This window comes from Pongo pygmaeus, chromosome 4, assembly GCF_028885625.2.
Source record: "Pongo pygmaeus isolate AG05252 chromosome 4, NHGRI_mPonPyg2-v2.0_pri, whole genome shotgun sequence".
Lineage (NCBI taxonomy): Eukaryota > Metazoa > Chordata > Mammalia > Primates > Hominidae > Pongo > Pongo pygmaeus.
In genome coordinates, this window is record NC_072377.2 from 31,937,381 (window position 1) to 31,953,075 (window position 15,695).

The window sequence follows — 15,695 nt, forward strand, 5'->3', positions numbered from 1 at the left end:
AATTGCAGATGTAATTTCACATAACCAAACCAGAAAAGGTTAAAGAACATTCTATTTGATGTGGATATACAATAGCTACAATTCAGTAAGTTCTACAACAGCAACTGTACTGGGTCAAGTACACTGCCACACATCTGTTCCTGTGCCACTGCCAGCCAATTCACTCTACATCCAACTGCAATATGAAGTAAGAAAGACAATTCCTGGGACTGCAAGCATGGAGATGGAAAGATTTTGACTCACGGATCAGGAACTTCCATTTGAACCAATTACCAACAAAGCAGACTTAATACCTGTATAAAAATATCATGAATCCATATGTCAAAGTCTCTTGAAGACATATTTCTGGGATTCAAAAGCAGAAAACGTATTTCATGAATTCAGGCTCCAAACATTCTGAATAAGCTCTGTTTCTTTTGCTCAGAGACTAAACAATGGCTTCTCCTTAAAACTTTCTTTTGAAGGACAACCAACCCAAAATAGCTTTAACACATTACTCCACAGTTTATCCTCCTTTTCCAATCTTTCGCACTCTCAAAATGTTACTCTGACACGTTTACTTACACCATTTAATGCAGACTGAACCTGTGACTCATTAGCACAGATGTCACACTGCCACCTGATACACTGCTGCAGACTTCCTGCAGCTCATTTACAATACAGAGGGATGCAGAGGAAATGTTTCTTAGGAGTCAGATGACAGGAAATGTTTTGACTTTTGGAAAGAAGGGATGAAGGAGGTACAAGGAAAGAGAAAAGCAGCCACCTGGCACATACTTACATTGGTCAGGGGGGCATGTGCAAACATAGAAAATCCTTCAAAGATATACTCGTGATCATCGTATTCTATAACAGTTGGCCTGTCAGTCTAAAAGCAAACAGAAACACGAACCCCAAATTAAATAAATGACATGATTTGCATGTGCAGAAATCCATCAGGACACAAAGTAACCAATAGAACATAAGGACTTCCTTTCAGACACCAGGGAGAACTTCATACAAAGTTTAATTTTACGTGAAATTATCTGGCTTCAGATAGTAAGTATAATATTTACGTACTTAGACAATGAATGATGTAATATTATGGGTGCCATAAATAAATAAAAGGCTATATTAAGCTTCATTTTCTAGGAACTTGTTTTATTTAATCTCACAATACCACCAGTTCTGTTCTTAATGAACTATGTTTCTGAACTAACAGAAGTCCTAACAGGAGCAAGGTAGTAACACAGCTGACTCAAATGCAAAGTGGAAAAAGACTCAGCATCATAAAGTGGAGACTAGCAACAGCCTAGAAGTCTCTGAAAGGCCTCTGGGTGCCAGAAGGTCAACCCCTCATAGCTCTATTCCCAGCTTCTCCAAGAAGTCAACCAACCAAACACCGCAACAAATCAATTCCCATACAAGTTCAAAGGCCTTAATTCCCTGAAAATTGGATTTGTAACTAAATAATACATATATCAATCTAAGCATGAGGGACTCTATTCCTTATGCCATTCTTTATAACCCAACATTTTGTGTGTGTGTGTGTTTGAGATGAAGTCTCACTCTGTTGCCCAGACTGGAGTGCAGTGGCATGATCTTGGCTCACTACAGACTCCGCCTCCCAGGTTCCAGCAATTATCGTGCCTCAGCCTCCTAAGTAGCTGGGATTACAGGCGTGCACCACTATGCCAGGCTAATTTTTGTATTTTAGTAGAGATGGGGTTTCACCATCTCTACTAGGCTGGTCTCAAACTCCTGACTTCAGGTGATCCACCCACCTCAGCCTCCCAAAGTGCTGGGATTACAGGCATGAGCCACCAGGCCCAGCCATTTTTAACCTTAAATGCTAAATATGGCAGTAATTATTAAGACTGATGACCTATAAGACATATTCCTAACACAGATATTAGATTTCATTCTTTTAAACATTATCTATTAAGAACAACTTGGAAAGAGGGGGAGCAAAAGAACATCGAAATATCTATTATTTGTTTTGCCAATATTACTGTTAATTTATATTTGAAAAACTTAACAAAGATGGTCTAAATTAAATAAAAGGAAAAGAGAGCCAGGCACAGTGGCACATGCCTGTAATCCCAGCTACTTGGGAGGCTGAGGCAAGAGGATCACTTGAGACCGGCGTTCAAATTCAGCCTGGGCAACAAAGTGAGATCTCACCTCTGAAAAAAGAAAAAAAATAATGAGCAAAAATGGTATAGCCACTTTGGAAACAGTTTGGCATTTCTTCAAAAAAACATTTTTTTTTTGAGACAGTCTCACACTGTCACCCAGGCTGGAGTAAAGCGGTGGGATCTCGGCTCTGCCTCCTGGATTCACGCCATTCTCCTGCCTCAGCCTCCCGAGTAACTGGGACTACAGGTGCCCGCCACCACGCCTGGCTAATTTTTTGTATTTTTAGTAGAGACGGGGTTTCACCATGGCACCCGCCACCACGCCTGGCTAATTCTTTGTATTTTTAGTAGAGACGGGGTTTCACCGTGTTAGCCAGGATGGTCTCGATCTCCTGACCTTGTGATCCGCCCACCTCGGCCTCCCAAAGTGCTGGGATTACAGGCGTGAGCCACTGCGCCCGGCCGCTGTTCACTAATTTTTAAGAAATGTGGAAGTGTTCTATATTTTCTTCCCACTCCATAGCTCCAACATTGTTGGCTATTATGAATTTGGCTATTAAGTGATGCCAACAATATTTAATGAAAAAAAATATAGTAGTATAGTGAAGAGGAAGCTGAAAGAAACATCATTGTGAAAAAGGCCAATTTCTCAACATAAAAATTAATTATTTTTCAAAGTAAGAACATTTAAGAACAGAATCAATAACTTTAGCCTATTCACATTTTACTCTATTTACATTTTAAATGATATGCATGTGATTCTTTAGAAACTTACTAAAAAGTTCGTAGGCGGGGAGACTGTGATCCGGTAGTGGAAAAGTCGGCCAGCATTGTTGGTCATAGGACGACAGGGCTTGATGGCCTGAGGGGGAAAAAAACGAAAATCAGTTTACAAGTAAAGCAAGAGTATTTTTTACTTAAAAATATATTGTATTTCCTAGATTCACATCTAACAAAAGAGGTTTTATGTCTGTTCCTTAACAGACTGGTAGGAAAGAACAGTATTGGCTTTGCCATACCTAGACCAATAAAAAAGGGCTGGCCAGTCTCCAGCTCTCAGCCGCTTCCTCAGGTGCTGGTGAAGCAAGGATGACCAATAAGGCCGCAAATGTCTGAGGTTTTGGGGCCTCCAAAATACCGTGAACTTGGTAAATGAGCAATTATCATCCATGAGGGTACCAGGGGGACACCTGCTGGACTGCTAGTACACATAGGGGGCCTTGATGAAGACTTGGTATTCTTCCATCTGGGTCAGTGGGTGAGCAGGCCATGTCAGTTGTAAGGAGGGTCTGAAGGAACTCATGAGGCTTGCCGGAGATGGGCCCATTTGGGAGTCCCCTTTATTGCAGCTGCCAGTAGAAGTAGCTCTGCCCTTGTTGCAGACAGATGGACAGGGTCTTGTCCTGTGGGTGATGGGCCTGGGGAGGCCAAGGAGAGCGATGCCAGGTTTCTGAACCTCTGGCTACAAGGTGCCAAGTTGGGGCTGGGAGAGGTGTGAGCTGCAGCTGGAAACACTTGGTTGGGTGGTTGTGTCTTGGCATTTTCCAGCATGGCAAGGGCCCACAGAGCTTGATTAACTTTGGAGACCAAGAGAGCTCATTTGGCCTGTGATGGGGCTCACCTTAAAAACAACTGTAAAGTAGGGCCAGGCACAGTGGTTCATGCCTGTAATCATAGCACATTAGGAGGCCAAGGTGGGAGGACTGCTTAAGCCCAGGAGTTCAAGACCAGCCTGGGCAACAAGACAAAGCCCTGTCTTTACAAAAATTAGCCTGGTGTGGTGGTGCATGCCTGTGGCCCCAGTTACTCAGGCGGTTGAGGCAGGAGATCACTTGAGCCCAGGAGGCAGAAGTTGCAGTGAGCCAATATTGCACAACTGCACTCCAGCCTGGGTGACAGAGGGAGACCTTGTCTCAAAACAAAAACAAAAAGAAAACCATAAACATCTGGCTGCAAGGTGGCCTATACAGGGCTCTCCTAGCGGTGCCCCAGTCCCATGGAGGTGGCAGCTGCATAAACCCACTGAAACATGCTTAAATGTTCCTTCCTGAACTTTACACCAGCTACTTTCAGCCCTTGATGGGGACGTTCATGCTGAGGTGTGCTATTCTCCAAGCCATAAACAGCCACTGCAGCAGAGGACAGGGACAGCTTATGACTGCCCGCTCTATGCCCACAGCCCCATCAAGTTGTGCTTCCTGGATAACCTTGACTGGGTGTTGAAGTCATAAGAGATCTTACCATCTTTGGAGATAGCTACCAACTGTTATATTTTTCAGTCTGTGAGTTACAGTCCACTTCCTGTGTGATACACACAGTACAGCCAGTGACAACTTTCTCACTGAGTCCCTGCATCAGGTCTTTGAGGAGGCTCTAAATTTCTGTCCTTGACAAAAGGTGAACCTCTTTGCAGACTTCCACAGTGTCTGGGGCATGCCTCCTCATCTGAGCAGGTTGTGGAGGTGACAGCCACTGTTCTAACCATGACCCAGGTGGTGACTGGTAATGCCTGTAGTGCATCCAATGGTAACCCCACGCACTCGGGATCATCATTCCATAGCTTGAAGGCCTATGGATCAGCCAGGCCAAGTGATGCGACTCTGAGCTGAGCCAATGTGACTGGGGTACGTGGCACCCAGCAGACATCTGAGGGTGGAGCACATCCCTGGAGAAGCTGTGCAGTCCCATCAGGAGTGCAGAGGGGATAATGTGCCCTTCAGTGATTACACAGACTTGCAGGGGATCATCTTCTAATTCCCCCACTGGCAGACAACAACAGAGAGGATTTCTGCAGATAAACCTGACCTAAGACTTCCTGGCCTATGGTGTCACAATCCCAGGATCCTTCAGGCCGAGATGCTCCTCTGGCACAGCAAGGGCTGGAGACACACCAGCCAGCAGTCAGCTCTTGAAGCCAAGGGCATCCCTGGCATCCAGACAGTCCTCCTCCACTTGGGAGCCTGTCCCCCCTTACTATGGGCCTGGAAGGATCTTAAGAATAATTTTGTCAGGTGCCTGGTGGCAATTTCCATAACAGAGGTACAAAGTGTACACAGAAGGTAGCAATTGGCCAGAAAGCAGAATAAAAACTGCTAGACCCACTGTGGAACAGTCCATAGGGCTCACCTGATAGCTGGATCAGAGATAGCTCCCATTCACTCTCTCATGATTCTCTCATAGAAATGAGTGCCATTACTCACCTGCTTATGCAAATCCCATCACCATCCCCAGCAATCTGTTGGTGGCTGGGGTGTTTTGAGTGGACCTAATTAACCAGCTCTTTCAGGAGGGACTTCTCCCTTTCCATCTGATTCTCCTCAAAGATAAGTCTTAGTCACCAACCAATGCTCAAGCAGTTTATTCTGCTTATTCTCTTACAAGACGGACAGCAGACGCAGGCCAGATATAGCCAGAGAGTTAGATGACCAAGTCACCAGGAGGGTCTTCATCCGGAGACCATTCTCAAGTCTGGAAGATCCCTCTCCTTTGCTTATACCTGTATTCAGTCCAGGTCAGTTACCAGGTGTCTCTTTTCTAAAAGGAGTTTAAACTGTTCTTGTAAGGGGAAACTTTGTTTTAAGACTTATGAAAGCTGCATCTGTGCCTAGGTGGCCTTGTCTCCTGGAAATCTCCAGGCTAGGTTGTAGACTGCTGACACAGGCTGACACGGACAACACTGCTGACATGGAGTATCAGCCCTGTGAGACACCTGAATGAAGTTATGGCTACCCTTAATCTTACAGCCACAATATGCCACTTACAGCATACTCCAGAGGGGGTTCAGACTACAAGATTTAAGGATCTTTCTAGATCTAGAATCCTATGACCATCTTCCTTTTACTTGTAAAATAACACAATAACTGACCTTTGGTTATACTTATGAATACACTGAAAAAAAAAGTGGGGAAATTAATCTGAGAACTAACAGCAGTGAGCGTTAATAGGAAATTTAAAAAGCTAGAAGGAATAAATATGCTGAGTAAAAGGAAAAGGTCAGAAATGAAGAAAGCATGAGAGGTGGTGGAACAGTATATGCATGGATCTTAAGATGGGAAAAGGCTGGTCAGGCACGGTGGCTCATGCCTGTAATCCCAGCACTTTGGGAGGCCAAGGTGGACAGATCGCCTGAGGTCGGGAGTTCAAGACCAGCCTGACCAACATGGAGAAACCCCATCTCTACTAAAAATACAAAATTAGCCAGGCGTGGTGATACACGCCTGCAATCCCAGCTACTTGGGAGGCTGAGGCAGGAGAATCACTTGAACCCGGGAGGTGGAGGTTGCGGTGAGCCGAAATCACACCATTTCACTCCAGCCCGGGCAACAAGACAAAACTCCGTATCAAAAAAAAAAAAAGACAGGAAAAGGCAAACAAAGCCAGCACAAGAAGTGTGCTGTGACAGCATCAGTTGTGATGGCATCATTGGGTGCACCTGTGATAGACATGGGGCTGTGCCACGCAGACCCACGTTCAAGAAGGGACTTGCTGCCTGGCTGTGGAGGGCACAGACAGCAGGGAGCTTCCAGCTATAAGCTCCTTCAGGATCTCTCTCCACTGCAGATCTCCATCCTCTGACCTCAGGCATGGCCCATATCAGGTACTCAGCAAGGCAGAGGTATAAAGGCCCAGCCATTTCAGCCCAACTCAAACGGGCAATATGCATTCCACAGATCACCCCCAGGCTGAATGCAGCTTTGGTGGGCCTCACTCACAGTTCAGCCAATCCTTCTGTCCAATCCTGCTTCCACCCTCTTCCTTTCACACGTGTTGATTCCTAATAAACATCATGCACCCAAAACTCCGTCTTAGCATCCGCTTCTAGAGAACCCAAGATGAGGCTGTTGGTACTAGGAGTGACCCAAGAAAACAGCAAATAAGATGGTGTTTTGGAGCTCAATCACCTCCCAACAAGCAATGAAGTTCCACTGGTGGTAAGTGGAACACAGACAGCCCCTGGCACCAGATGGCAGGGCAACTAAGCTTTAAAAATGGTGAATTAGAAGCTATACACTGGAAGCAGGCCAAACACCCAGGTGTTTAAGACTGTGGAGAAAACGGTAGCTGTAAGAACAATGGCTATGATCCTTCAGGGATGGATGGCTGTCGCTAAGCACCAGTGATGCTCTACCATAGTCCCCAAACCTTAGTCTGCCCAGAAATCACCTGGAGGGCTGGTTAAATCTCAGACTGCTTGTTCCCCACTCCCAGTTTCTGATTCAGTCGCTGGGATGGGCTGAGAATCTGCCTTTCTAACAAGTTCCCAGGTGAAGCTAGTATGAGTCTCAGTTGGGAGCCTTCACTTAGAGAACCACTGCACTGCAGAAGTATAACAGCAGAGGAGGAGAAAAGACTATTAGAAACCAGATGTGAAAGGCAGAAGAAACTCTCACTACCTACAGTGGGAGGTCACAGCAAGGCAGGACCAAGCCTAAGGCTTACCTGTGAGAGCGGCCAAGCCTCAAAGAAAATTAGCCACAGTCAGGGCCCAGGAAACCTGAAATGGGGACATTTAGGTTTTGGCTCCCCAGATTCCTCTAAATCATCTGACTGCAGAGATGGCACATCCCTCCCAATTAAGAGCAACCACTCACTTGTGCCAGAAGACAATGGAAGAACCTGCAAGGCAACACTATCCTCCCTCACACACTCCTCAACCAGTATCCCCTCCTGGCCAATACCTATAATTGGGGTCATTTCAGGGCCCCAACTGGGGAGGTGCTGGAAGGAAACAGATTATATTTCAAAAGAATTGCAGGAACTAACTAGCATGTGGCAACAGCCAGAGAAGTCTGCAGAGGACCTGATGATGAGAGCGCTTGATCAACACGGCCAGAACATAAAATTGTTTAGGGAGGAGTATATTGACTTGGGAGCACTCAGGATACAACACCACCAGGGTATGTCGAGAACTCCCTACTAGCATGGCTCCTAAAAGCATGAAGAAGCAACGGCCCACACTGAGCAAAGCTGAAATACCAGAACTGCCATGGTAGACAGTGGAGGAAGGAATTCAAGGACTCAAGGAAATTAGAATGGATAAAGTATCTACGGCTGAAAAATACGCCAAATAATCGTGTTGCATGGGAAGCCCCAGAGGACACATCAAAACGAATGTGCAGGTGACAGGAGCACAAACATCATCAGGAAGATCAGTGGTGGCCTCCTCTGCAGGCCAGGGCTGACCACAAAAGTGGTCAGAGAGCAGAGCTCGCTAGCAGTAATAGGGATGACAGAATCCTGAAACAAGAGATGCCAGGTGATAGGACTAAGTGCTGGAAGCCAGGCCAAAGTGGCAGCCAAGGGGGTCTGACCCACAAAGAGTCATGGAAATAGTTAATGGAACATGTCCTTAGGTACAAAATAAGTGGGTAACCAATAAGAGTACTACTTAGTTTGTACGAACATAAGAAACCAAGAGACTGAAGGCAGGTCATTCCAATAAATAGTCACACTATTCCTTGCCCAGTTCCAGACATGATCACATTTTTTGGACTGAAATCCACTGACTGAAGAGGTGGCCAGATCCCAGGAGGAAGGATCCTGTAACAAAATAACAACCCTGTCATTCCCCAAAGGGGCTTATGGCCATTTACCTGGGGAGCTGTACACTGGGAAAAGAGGAATAGCAGACAGTTCAAGCCATGTTAGATGCAGTATCTGAATCATCATTGATACCTGGAGACTGGATACATCACTGTGGTGCCCCAGTTAGAGTAGAGAATATGAGGCCAAGGTAATAAATGGATCTTGGTCAAGGTCTGACTTACAGTGGGTCTACTGAATCACAGATCTACCCAGTGGTCCTTTCCCTGGTCCTTGAATGTACCACTAGAATTGACATTCTTGGCAGACACAATATGCTACTCGACACTGGGTCCTTGACATGTGGAATAAGAACTATCCTAATGGGAAAGCCAAGTAGAAACGAAATTACCACCACTCCCGTCAACCCAGGCATCAAAACCAATATTGCACTGCGGGGATGGAGGAGGTCAGTGCCACCCTTAAGGATCTGAAGGATATAGGGGAGATGGTACTGGTCCTATCTCCAATTAATTCACCTGTCTGGCCCCTGAAGATCCTGAAGGATGACTGCAAACTACCACAAACTCAACCAAGCAGGAGCTCTGATTGTAGCTGCCAGGCTAGGTGTTGTAGTTTAGCTGGAGCAGATATAAAGTATATGGCAACTGATTTGGTGAATAGGTTATTTTCTATCCTAATCAGAAATGAGGATCAGAATGGTTCACAGACATTTATAGTTTTGCCCCAGGGCTGTGTTAATGCTCCTGCCCACTCATAATACCAAAGAGTTCTCGACCATCTAGGCATACTGCAGAACCTCACACTGCTCCATTACACCTCTGACATTACGAAAATCAGGCTAGAGACCTCGGTAAAACGCATGCACCACAGTGGATGTGAGATAAACCCTACAGATTCAGGGGCCTGCCGCAGCCACACAATTTTTAGGAGTCCAGTGGTCTGGGGAATGCCAAGACATCCCCTCCAAAGTAAAAGACAATTATTATATCTTCCATCTCCTACAACGAAGAAAGCACAACACCTAGTGGGCCTTTGCAGGCTCAGGAGGCAACAGAATGCACATTTAGAAACACTGATCCAACTCACTTACAGAGTGGTGCAAACAGCACCAACAGCTGCCCGCAATGAGGACAGCCCATGTGAGAGAGGGCCTCAGCTGTTCCAGGCTAGAGTACAAGCAGCCCTGCTGCTGGGGCCATATGTTTTGGCAGATCCTATAGTGTTGGTGGGAAAAGATGCCAAAAGGAATCTGTGGCAGGCCACATTGGGAGAATCACAATGCTGGTCCCTGACGTTCTGGAGCAAGACCTGCCATCTACAGTGAAGAATTATGTGACTTTGAAAAAATACTCCAGATGTGCTACTGGGCCCTGATAGATACGTAAGGCCTGGCTGAGAGATACCAGATATACATGTGGCCAGAACCACCCATCATAGGCTAAATTCTGTCAGTCCCACCAGGCAATACAACATCAGCAACAATCCATCATAAGGCAGGAGTGGTACTGCCAGACTCTAGCATACCCAGGAGCCAAGAGCACAAACAAGCTGCCTGGGCAGGTGGCCCGGATCCCCACAGCTCCACCACTGTTGCACCAGCTCCCCTCCCTCAGCTGATGACTAAGGATGTAAGGATGAAAGCAGAGGAAAAAGCCCAAGCTTGGTTTACAAATGGGTCAGTTGGCAAGAGTGGGTGAGCTGAAAACAGACGGCACTACAGCCTCACTCTGGGATGGCTCTGAGAGACAGCGCTGTGGGGAAATCTCTCCCAGTGGGTGGAGTTTCAGGCAGTGTACCTGGTCATCCACTTTGTGTGGAAAGAGAAGTGGCCTGAAGTTAGAATATAGATGGACTCCTGGGCAGAAGCAAGTGGCCATGCTGGCTGGTCAGGGGCCTAGAAGAAAGAAGATTGGAAGATGATGGATGAGAAGGTCTTGGGGTAGAGACTTGAAGGTGGACAAATGGAAGGGAGCATGACGAGCTCTATCTCACACATGGAGGTCTGTCAGACAGCACCACCGTGGAAGAGGTACCAAGGTACCAAGCAGGCAAAATGACTGGGGCAGATGGTGCCAGCCCCCTCTGTCCTTAGCCACCCCAGAGCGACAGCAGGGGCACATGAATGAAGTGACCACAGTAGCAGAGAGGAGGCTTCACATGAACCCAACAGCATGGACCCCGCTTATCAAGGCTAAGCTATATAATTAAGCTAACTTCCACTGCCAAACATCCAACTAGCCAGATACAATGACCCATGCTGAGCCCCCAAAATGGGACCACTCCTCCAGGAGACTAAACTTTCACCTGCCTTTCCTGCCTACAGGTCCCTAGCTGGCACCACTGCCCATCTAGTCTCCCTTCAAGGAAGGGCCTGCTGTCCAAATGTGCACTGTGTAGTCAGCACACAGCCTGTAGCTATTGGCTCCTTCAGGGTCAGCCTCAGCTGCAGAGCCCCCTTTCCCAAGGTTGTGCCCTTCCTGGGGTACTTTGCTCTGGGGACCGAGAGAGATGGCGGTATGACAGCCATTCCAGCACAACACACAAAAATTCTGACAAGCCAGGCGTGATCAGACCCACATCACAGGTGAATAGTTCCCACCTCTGCTCTTTTCCTGTCACAGGTGTTGATCCCTCATCAACATCTCATAGCTCCCAACCTGAGGCATGTGCACAAATGCTCACAAGATGCCAACTTGTCCCACAATTCCTCGCTACACTTGCCAGCTTTCAAAGACAAATGAACAGAAGCAATGCAAGTATTTCAAATTATCAGGCACCATCTCATAGTCTTTATTCCCATTATTGTTGAGCCCTCAAACAAGTTTTAAATAGAAATTAAGGTTTTACGTATACTATGTTTAAATATAATGCGCTGAATTATAAAGTGAGGAGCCTGGGATTAATAAAAATAGCTTATAAAAATAAAAGATAAAGGGAACAAATGAGGGACAATAATTGAAAGGGATAGTTATATATGACTCTACAATATAAAAGTGTTCTACCTATTCAGTTAAACTTATTTAGAGGGTCCCTGATAAACCAAGGGTGGAGACGCAGGTAAAATAGTCAATATAGATTCAGTTTGGTGGAAAGGACACACTAACAGAGAGAGAAGACATGCGCTTCAGAGCACTTTAGTAAGAGCGTCGCTCCAGGGCCATTCATAGCCACTTACGATGAAACATAAAACTATAATATGTACAGCTGAAGAATACTTAAAATGAGAAACACATATCAAACACACCATGCCTATTTTAAATAATAAAACGACTAAAACTTTTGTTAAAGTTTCCTTGAGAACATTCCCCACTCCGCCCCCAAAACCCAAGTGCTTTCCTCTGCAATTATCAGTATCAGAGACTATTAGGGAATATGCAGAGAATTTTGATGGTATTATTTCATTTATGGGGGAAAGAACAGCAACAACATCTGTCTACTTCTGGCTTCTCGGCATTTACAAACATAATAACCCAAACCAGTTACCTCTTCTCCAGGATAAATGCTGTGCCTAATTCCCGTGCGTCTTGCCTTTGCGCTGCATTTGCAGAGTGGTCCATCATTCATCTGTCAGAAACACAATGTAATTCGTTTTTATTGGAGGGAAAAATCCACACTATGCATGGTGATGCCTCCGAAAATGTGTGGGTTTTAATGTCATGAGCACTGAAGCTCCGAGAGGCTGTCACGGTTAAAAGATTAAACGGATGTTCCAAAACCAATAAAGCTGCAAACTGTCTATATTGTCTGATAAAGGGAAACCGTGTGACAACACTGCATTCCCAAGTTATTTGTGCAGTCAAGCAGAAAATATCAATGTCAGCACACTGTTTGCCCCCATCTTCTTCTACCAATTCCCAGGACACTTTTGTTTCCCTATTTCTTATCTCAAGAAAAATGACTCTTTCACAAAAGCAAATTTTATATCCTGGAGGAACACATAGAGTGTTTTGAAGGTGACCTGTGGACTCAATGTTTTGAAAAGAGAAACTGTAAGGTACCTCACTAGCAGAGAGAAGAAAATGCTGCTAAAGCCAGAAAAACTTCCCACACTGCTCAAGTTAGATTACATCTCTTTCCCTGAATTTGTTTTAGTGACATGAACTCCGCCCACAAGGCTCCATAGGCAAGCAATTCTTCAAAACCTCTGGAACGGATGAGTGCTAAGCATGGGGATGATAAAGAGCACCGGGTCCGTGTGCTCAATGGATATCTGTTCTAGACAGGAGAACAACATATATAGGATGTGCTTCATAATTTAAAAGAAAAAAAAAATCACTCGAAAGTAGGTAATGCTGGGGCGTCAAACAGATGAGATGGACAAGAAAACAAAATGGCTGCTCCACAAGAGGCACCAGCACGCATGAGAAAAGGAGAGAAGGCAGAAAGTCCACATCATGCTCTGAGCCACAAGACCCATCTAAATAAAATGGACCATTTATGTGGGGGAGAAGACCAAAAGAAGCAGAACTAAGATCAAAATCTGAAGGGCCTCACAAGCCAGGTTCATGAGTTCCTCTGGTATAAATGGTAATACTGAATCAAAAACAAGACCAGAGCTCAGATAGGGAAAATGAAGAAGTGGAGTTCCATTTCCCTTTTTTTGTAATAATTTAAAAATATAGGTTGGTCAGAGTGTAATGGTTTTTACAAGTAATTGATCACAGCCAGTTAGATTTCTTTGTTTCTTCTCCACTCCCACTGCTTCTTCACTTGACTAGCCTTAAAAGAAAAAATATACGTATACATATATACACACACATATTTCTTTAAAGTTATTGAGATTTATAACTCATTATGTCCAATTAAAATATAAAAGTCAACAAGACTTTTTGAAAAAAAAGTATTAAAGTAAAAAGCTATACCTTTCTTTAGCCTCTTGGGAAATCTAAAGATCCAGGTGGTACAGCAGAGGAATAATATCGCTACCGAAAAGAAATATTATGTTAAGATATTATCTAAAGTAATAGCTGGCAAATAAGAGATGTAACAGGATTTCATCAAAAGTTATAACACAGCTGTGCGCAGTGGCACACGCCTGTAATCCCAGCACTTTGGGAGGCTGAGGTGGACAGATCACCTAAGGTCAAGAGTTCAATACCAGCCTGGCCAACATGGCAAAACCCCATCTCTACTAAAAAATACAAAAATTAACTGGGTGTGGTGGCGGGCACCTGTAATCCCAGCTACTCATGAGGCTGAGACAGGGAGAATTGCTTGAACCAGATATGTAGAGGTTGCAGCGAGCTGAGATTGTGCCACTGCACTCCAGCCTAGGTGACAGAGTGAGACTCCGTCTCAAAAAAAACGAACAAAAAAAAAGCTATAACACACTCCTAAGGCCGGGTGCAATAGCTCATGCCTGTAATCCCAGCACTTTGGGAGGCCGAGGCAGGCAGATCCCTTGAGGTCAGGAGTTCAAGACCAGCCTAGCCAACATGGTGAAACCTCATCTCTACTAAAAATACAAAAATTAGCTGGGCGTGGTGGTGCAAGCCTGTAGTCACAGCCACTGGGGGGGCTAAGGCAGGAGAATCGCTTGAACCTGGGAGGTGGAAGTTGCAGTGAGCTGAGATTACACCACTGCACTCCAACTCCAGCCTGGGCAACAGAACAGGAGTTTTTTTGAGACTCCGTCTCAAAAAAAAAAAAAAGACAAAAAAAAAGTTATAACACACTCTTAATGCCAGTCACGACTTGTTGTGATGAAAAATATAAAAAATTAACTTAGTGCTCACGGATCTGCAGGGAAGCGGAGACATCCTACATGCTTGCCTTTTACCAAGGTCTGGGATCCTACATATTCAGCCCTTCACAAGGCTCAACTATACAGAGGACACAAAACCAATAACACTAAACAGCATTAGAGAGACTGTTTACAAAGCACTGTTGAATTTCTGATAGAAACAAGTATCCACGGAAATCAGTGTAGAGGCTTCTTGCGAAACAGGAAACAACAGTCAAGTAAAAAGACTAGAGGGCCAGGCGCTCACGCCCGTAATCCCAACACTTTGGGAGGCTGAGGCAGGAGGACTGCTTGAGCCTAGGACTTTGAGACCAGCCTGGGCAACATAGCAAGACCTCATCTCTACAAATAATTTTTTAAAACTAGCCAGGCAGGCCAGGCGCAGTGGCTCACGCCTGTAATCCCAGCACTTTGGAAGGCTGAGCCAGGTGGATCACCTGAGGTCGGGAGTTCGAGACCAGCCTGACCAACATGGAGAAACCTTATCTCTACTAAAAATACAAAATTGGCCAGGCATGGTGGCGCATGCCTATAATCCCAGCTACTCAGGAGGCTGAGGCAGGAGAATCACTTGAACCCGGGAGGCAGAGGTTGTGGTGAGCCAAGATCACGCCATTGCACTCAAGCCTAGGCAATAAGAGCAAAACTCTGTCTCAAAAAAAAAAAAAAAAAAAAACCAAAAAAACTAGCCAGGCATAGTGGGATGGCCCCTATAGTCCTAGATACTTGAGAGACTAAAGCAGGTTTGGCCTGGGAAGTCAAGGCTCCAGTGAGCCGTTATTGCGCCAGTGCACTCCAGCCGGGGCAACAGTGTGAGACCAGGTCTCAAAAAAAACAAAAAAACAAAAAAACCCATATATGGAGGAAGTTTATTTTACGGGGGACAAAAATGTTCTAAAATTCAATTGTAATGATAGTTGTGCAGCCCCATGAATATACTAAAAAATGCTGGATTATAAATTTGAAGTACAATTGTATCATATGTAAATTATAACTCAACAAAGCTGTTTAAAAAGAAAACCAAGTTTTAAAATGCATTGGCAGTTCTGCAAACATTTCTGCTCAATTCCAAGAGAGTAAAAGGAACACACAAAATACATTTCTGCCAGACGTTCTATAAAAAAAAGATGGATAGCTGTCATCTAACAAGAACCAGGAGAAAAGCATTTTAATTAATACAGAATGTTATAAAGTTACTCACAAAATATAAATTTTAAATTATCTTTTTATAGATATGCCTTATGCTTCCTAACTTTACATGCATTAAAGATACAATTTTTGTATGTATT

At 44.9% G+C, this 15,695-nt stretch overlaps 1 protein-coding gene across 12 annotated transcripts in view; it reads right to left on the reverse strand.

The window, feature by feature from the left end:
• The window catches only part of DROSHA (drosha ribonuclease III), a 130,904-nt gene that overhangs the window by 90,844 nt on the left and 24,365 nt on the right, over window positions 1-15,695 (reverse strand). For all 12 annotated transcript variants that reach the window (XM_054488091.2, XM_054488087.2, XM_054488094.2 and 9 more), the window contains 3 exons: window positions 12,147-12,227; window positions 2,893-2,979; window positions 782-868 (listed from right to left, as the gene is read on the reverse strand). In XM_054488091.2, coding sequence (XP_054344066.1) covers window positions 782-868; window positions 2,893-2,979; window positions 12,147-12,227 — 255 coding nt within the window. The remainder of the gene's footprint in view (window positions 1-781; window positions 869-2,892; window positions 2,980-12,146; window positions 12,228-15,695) is intronic.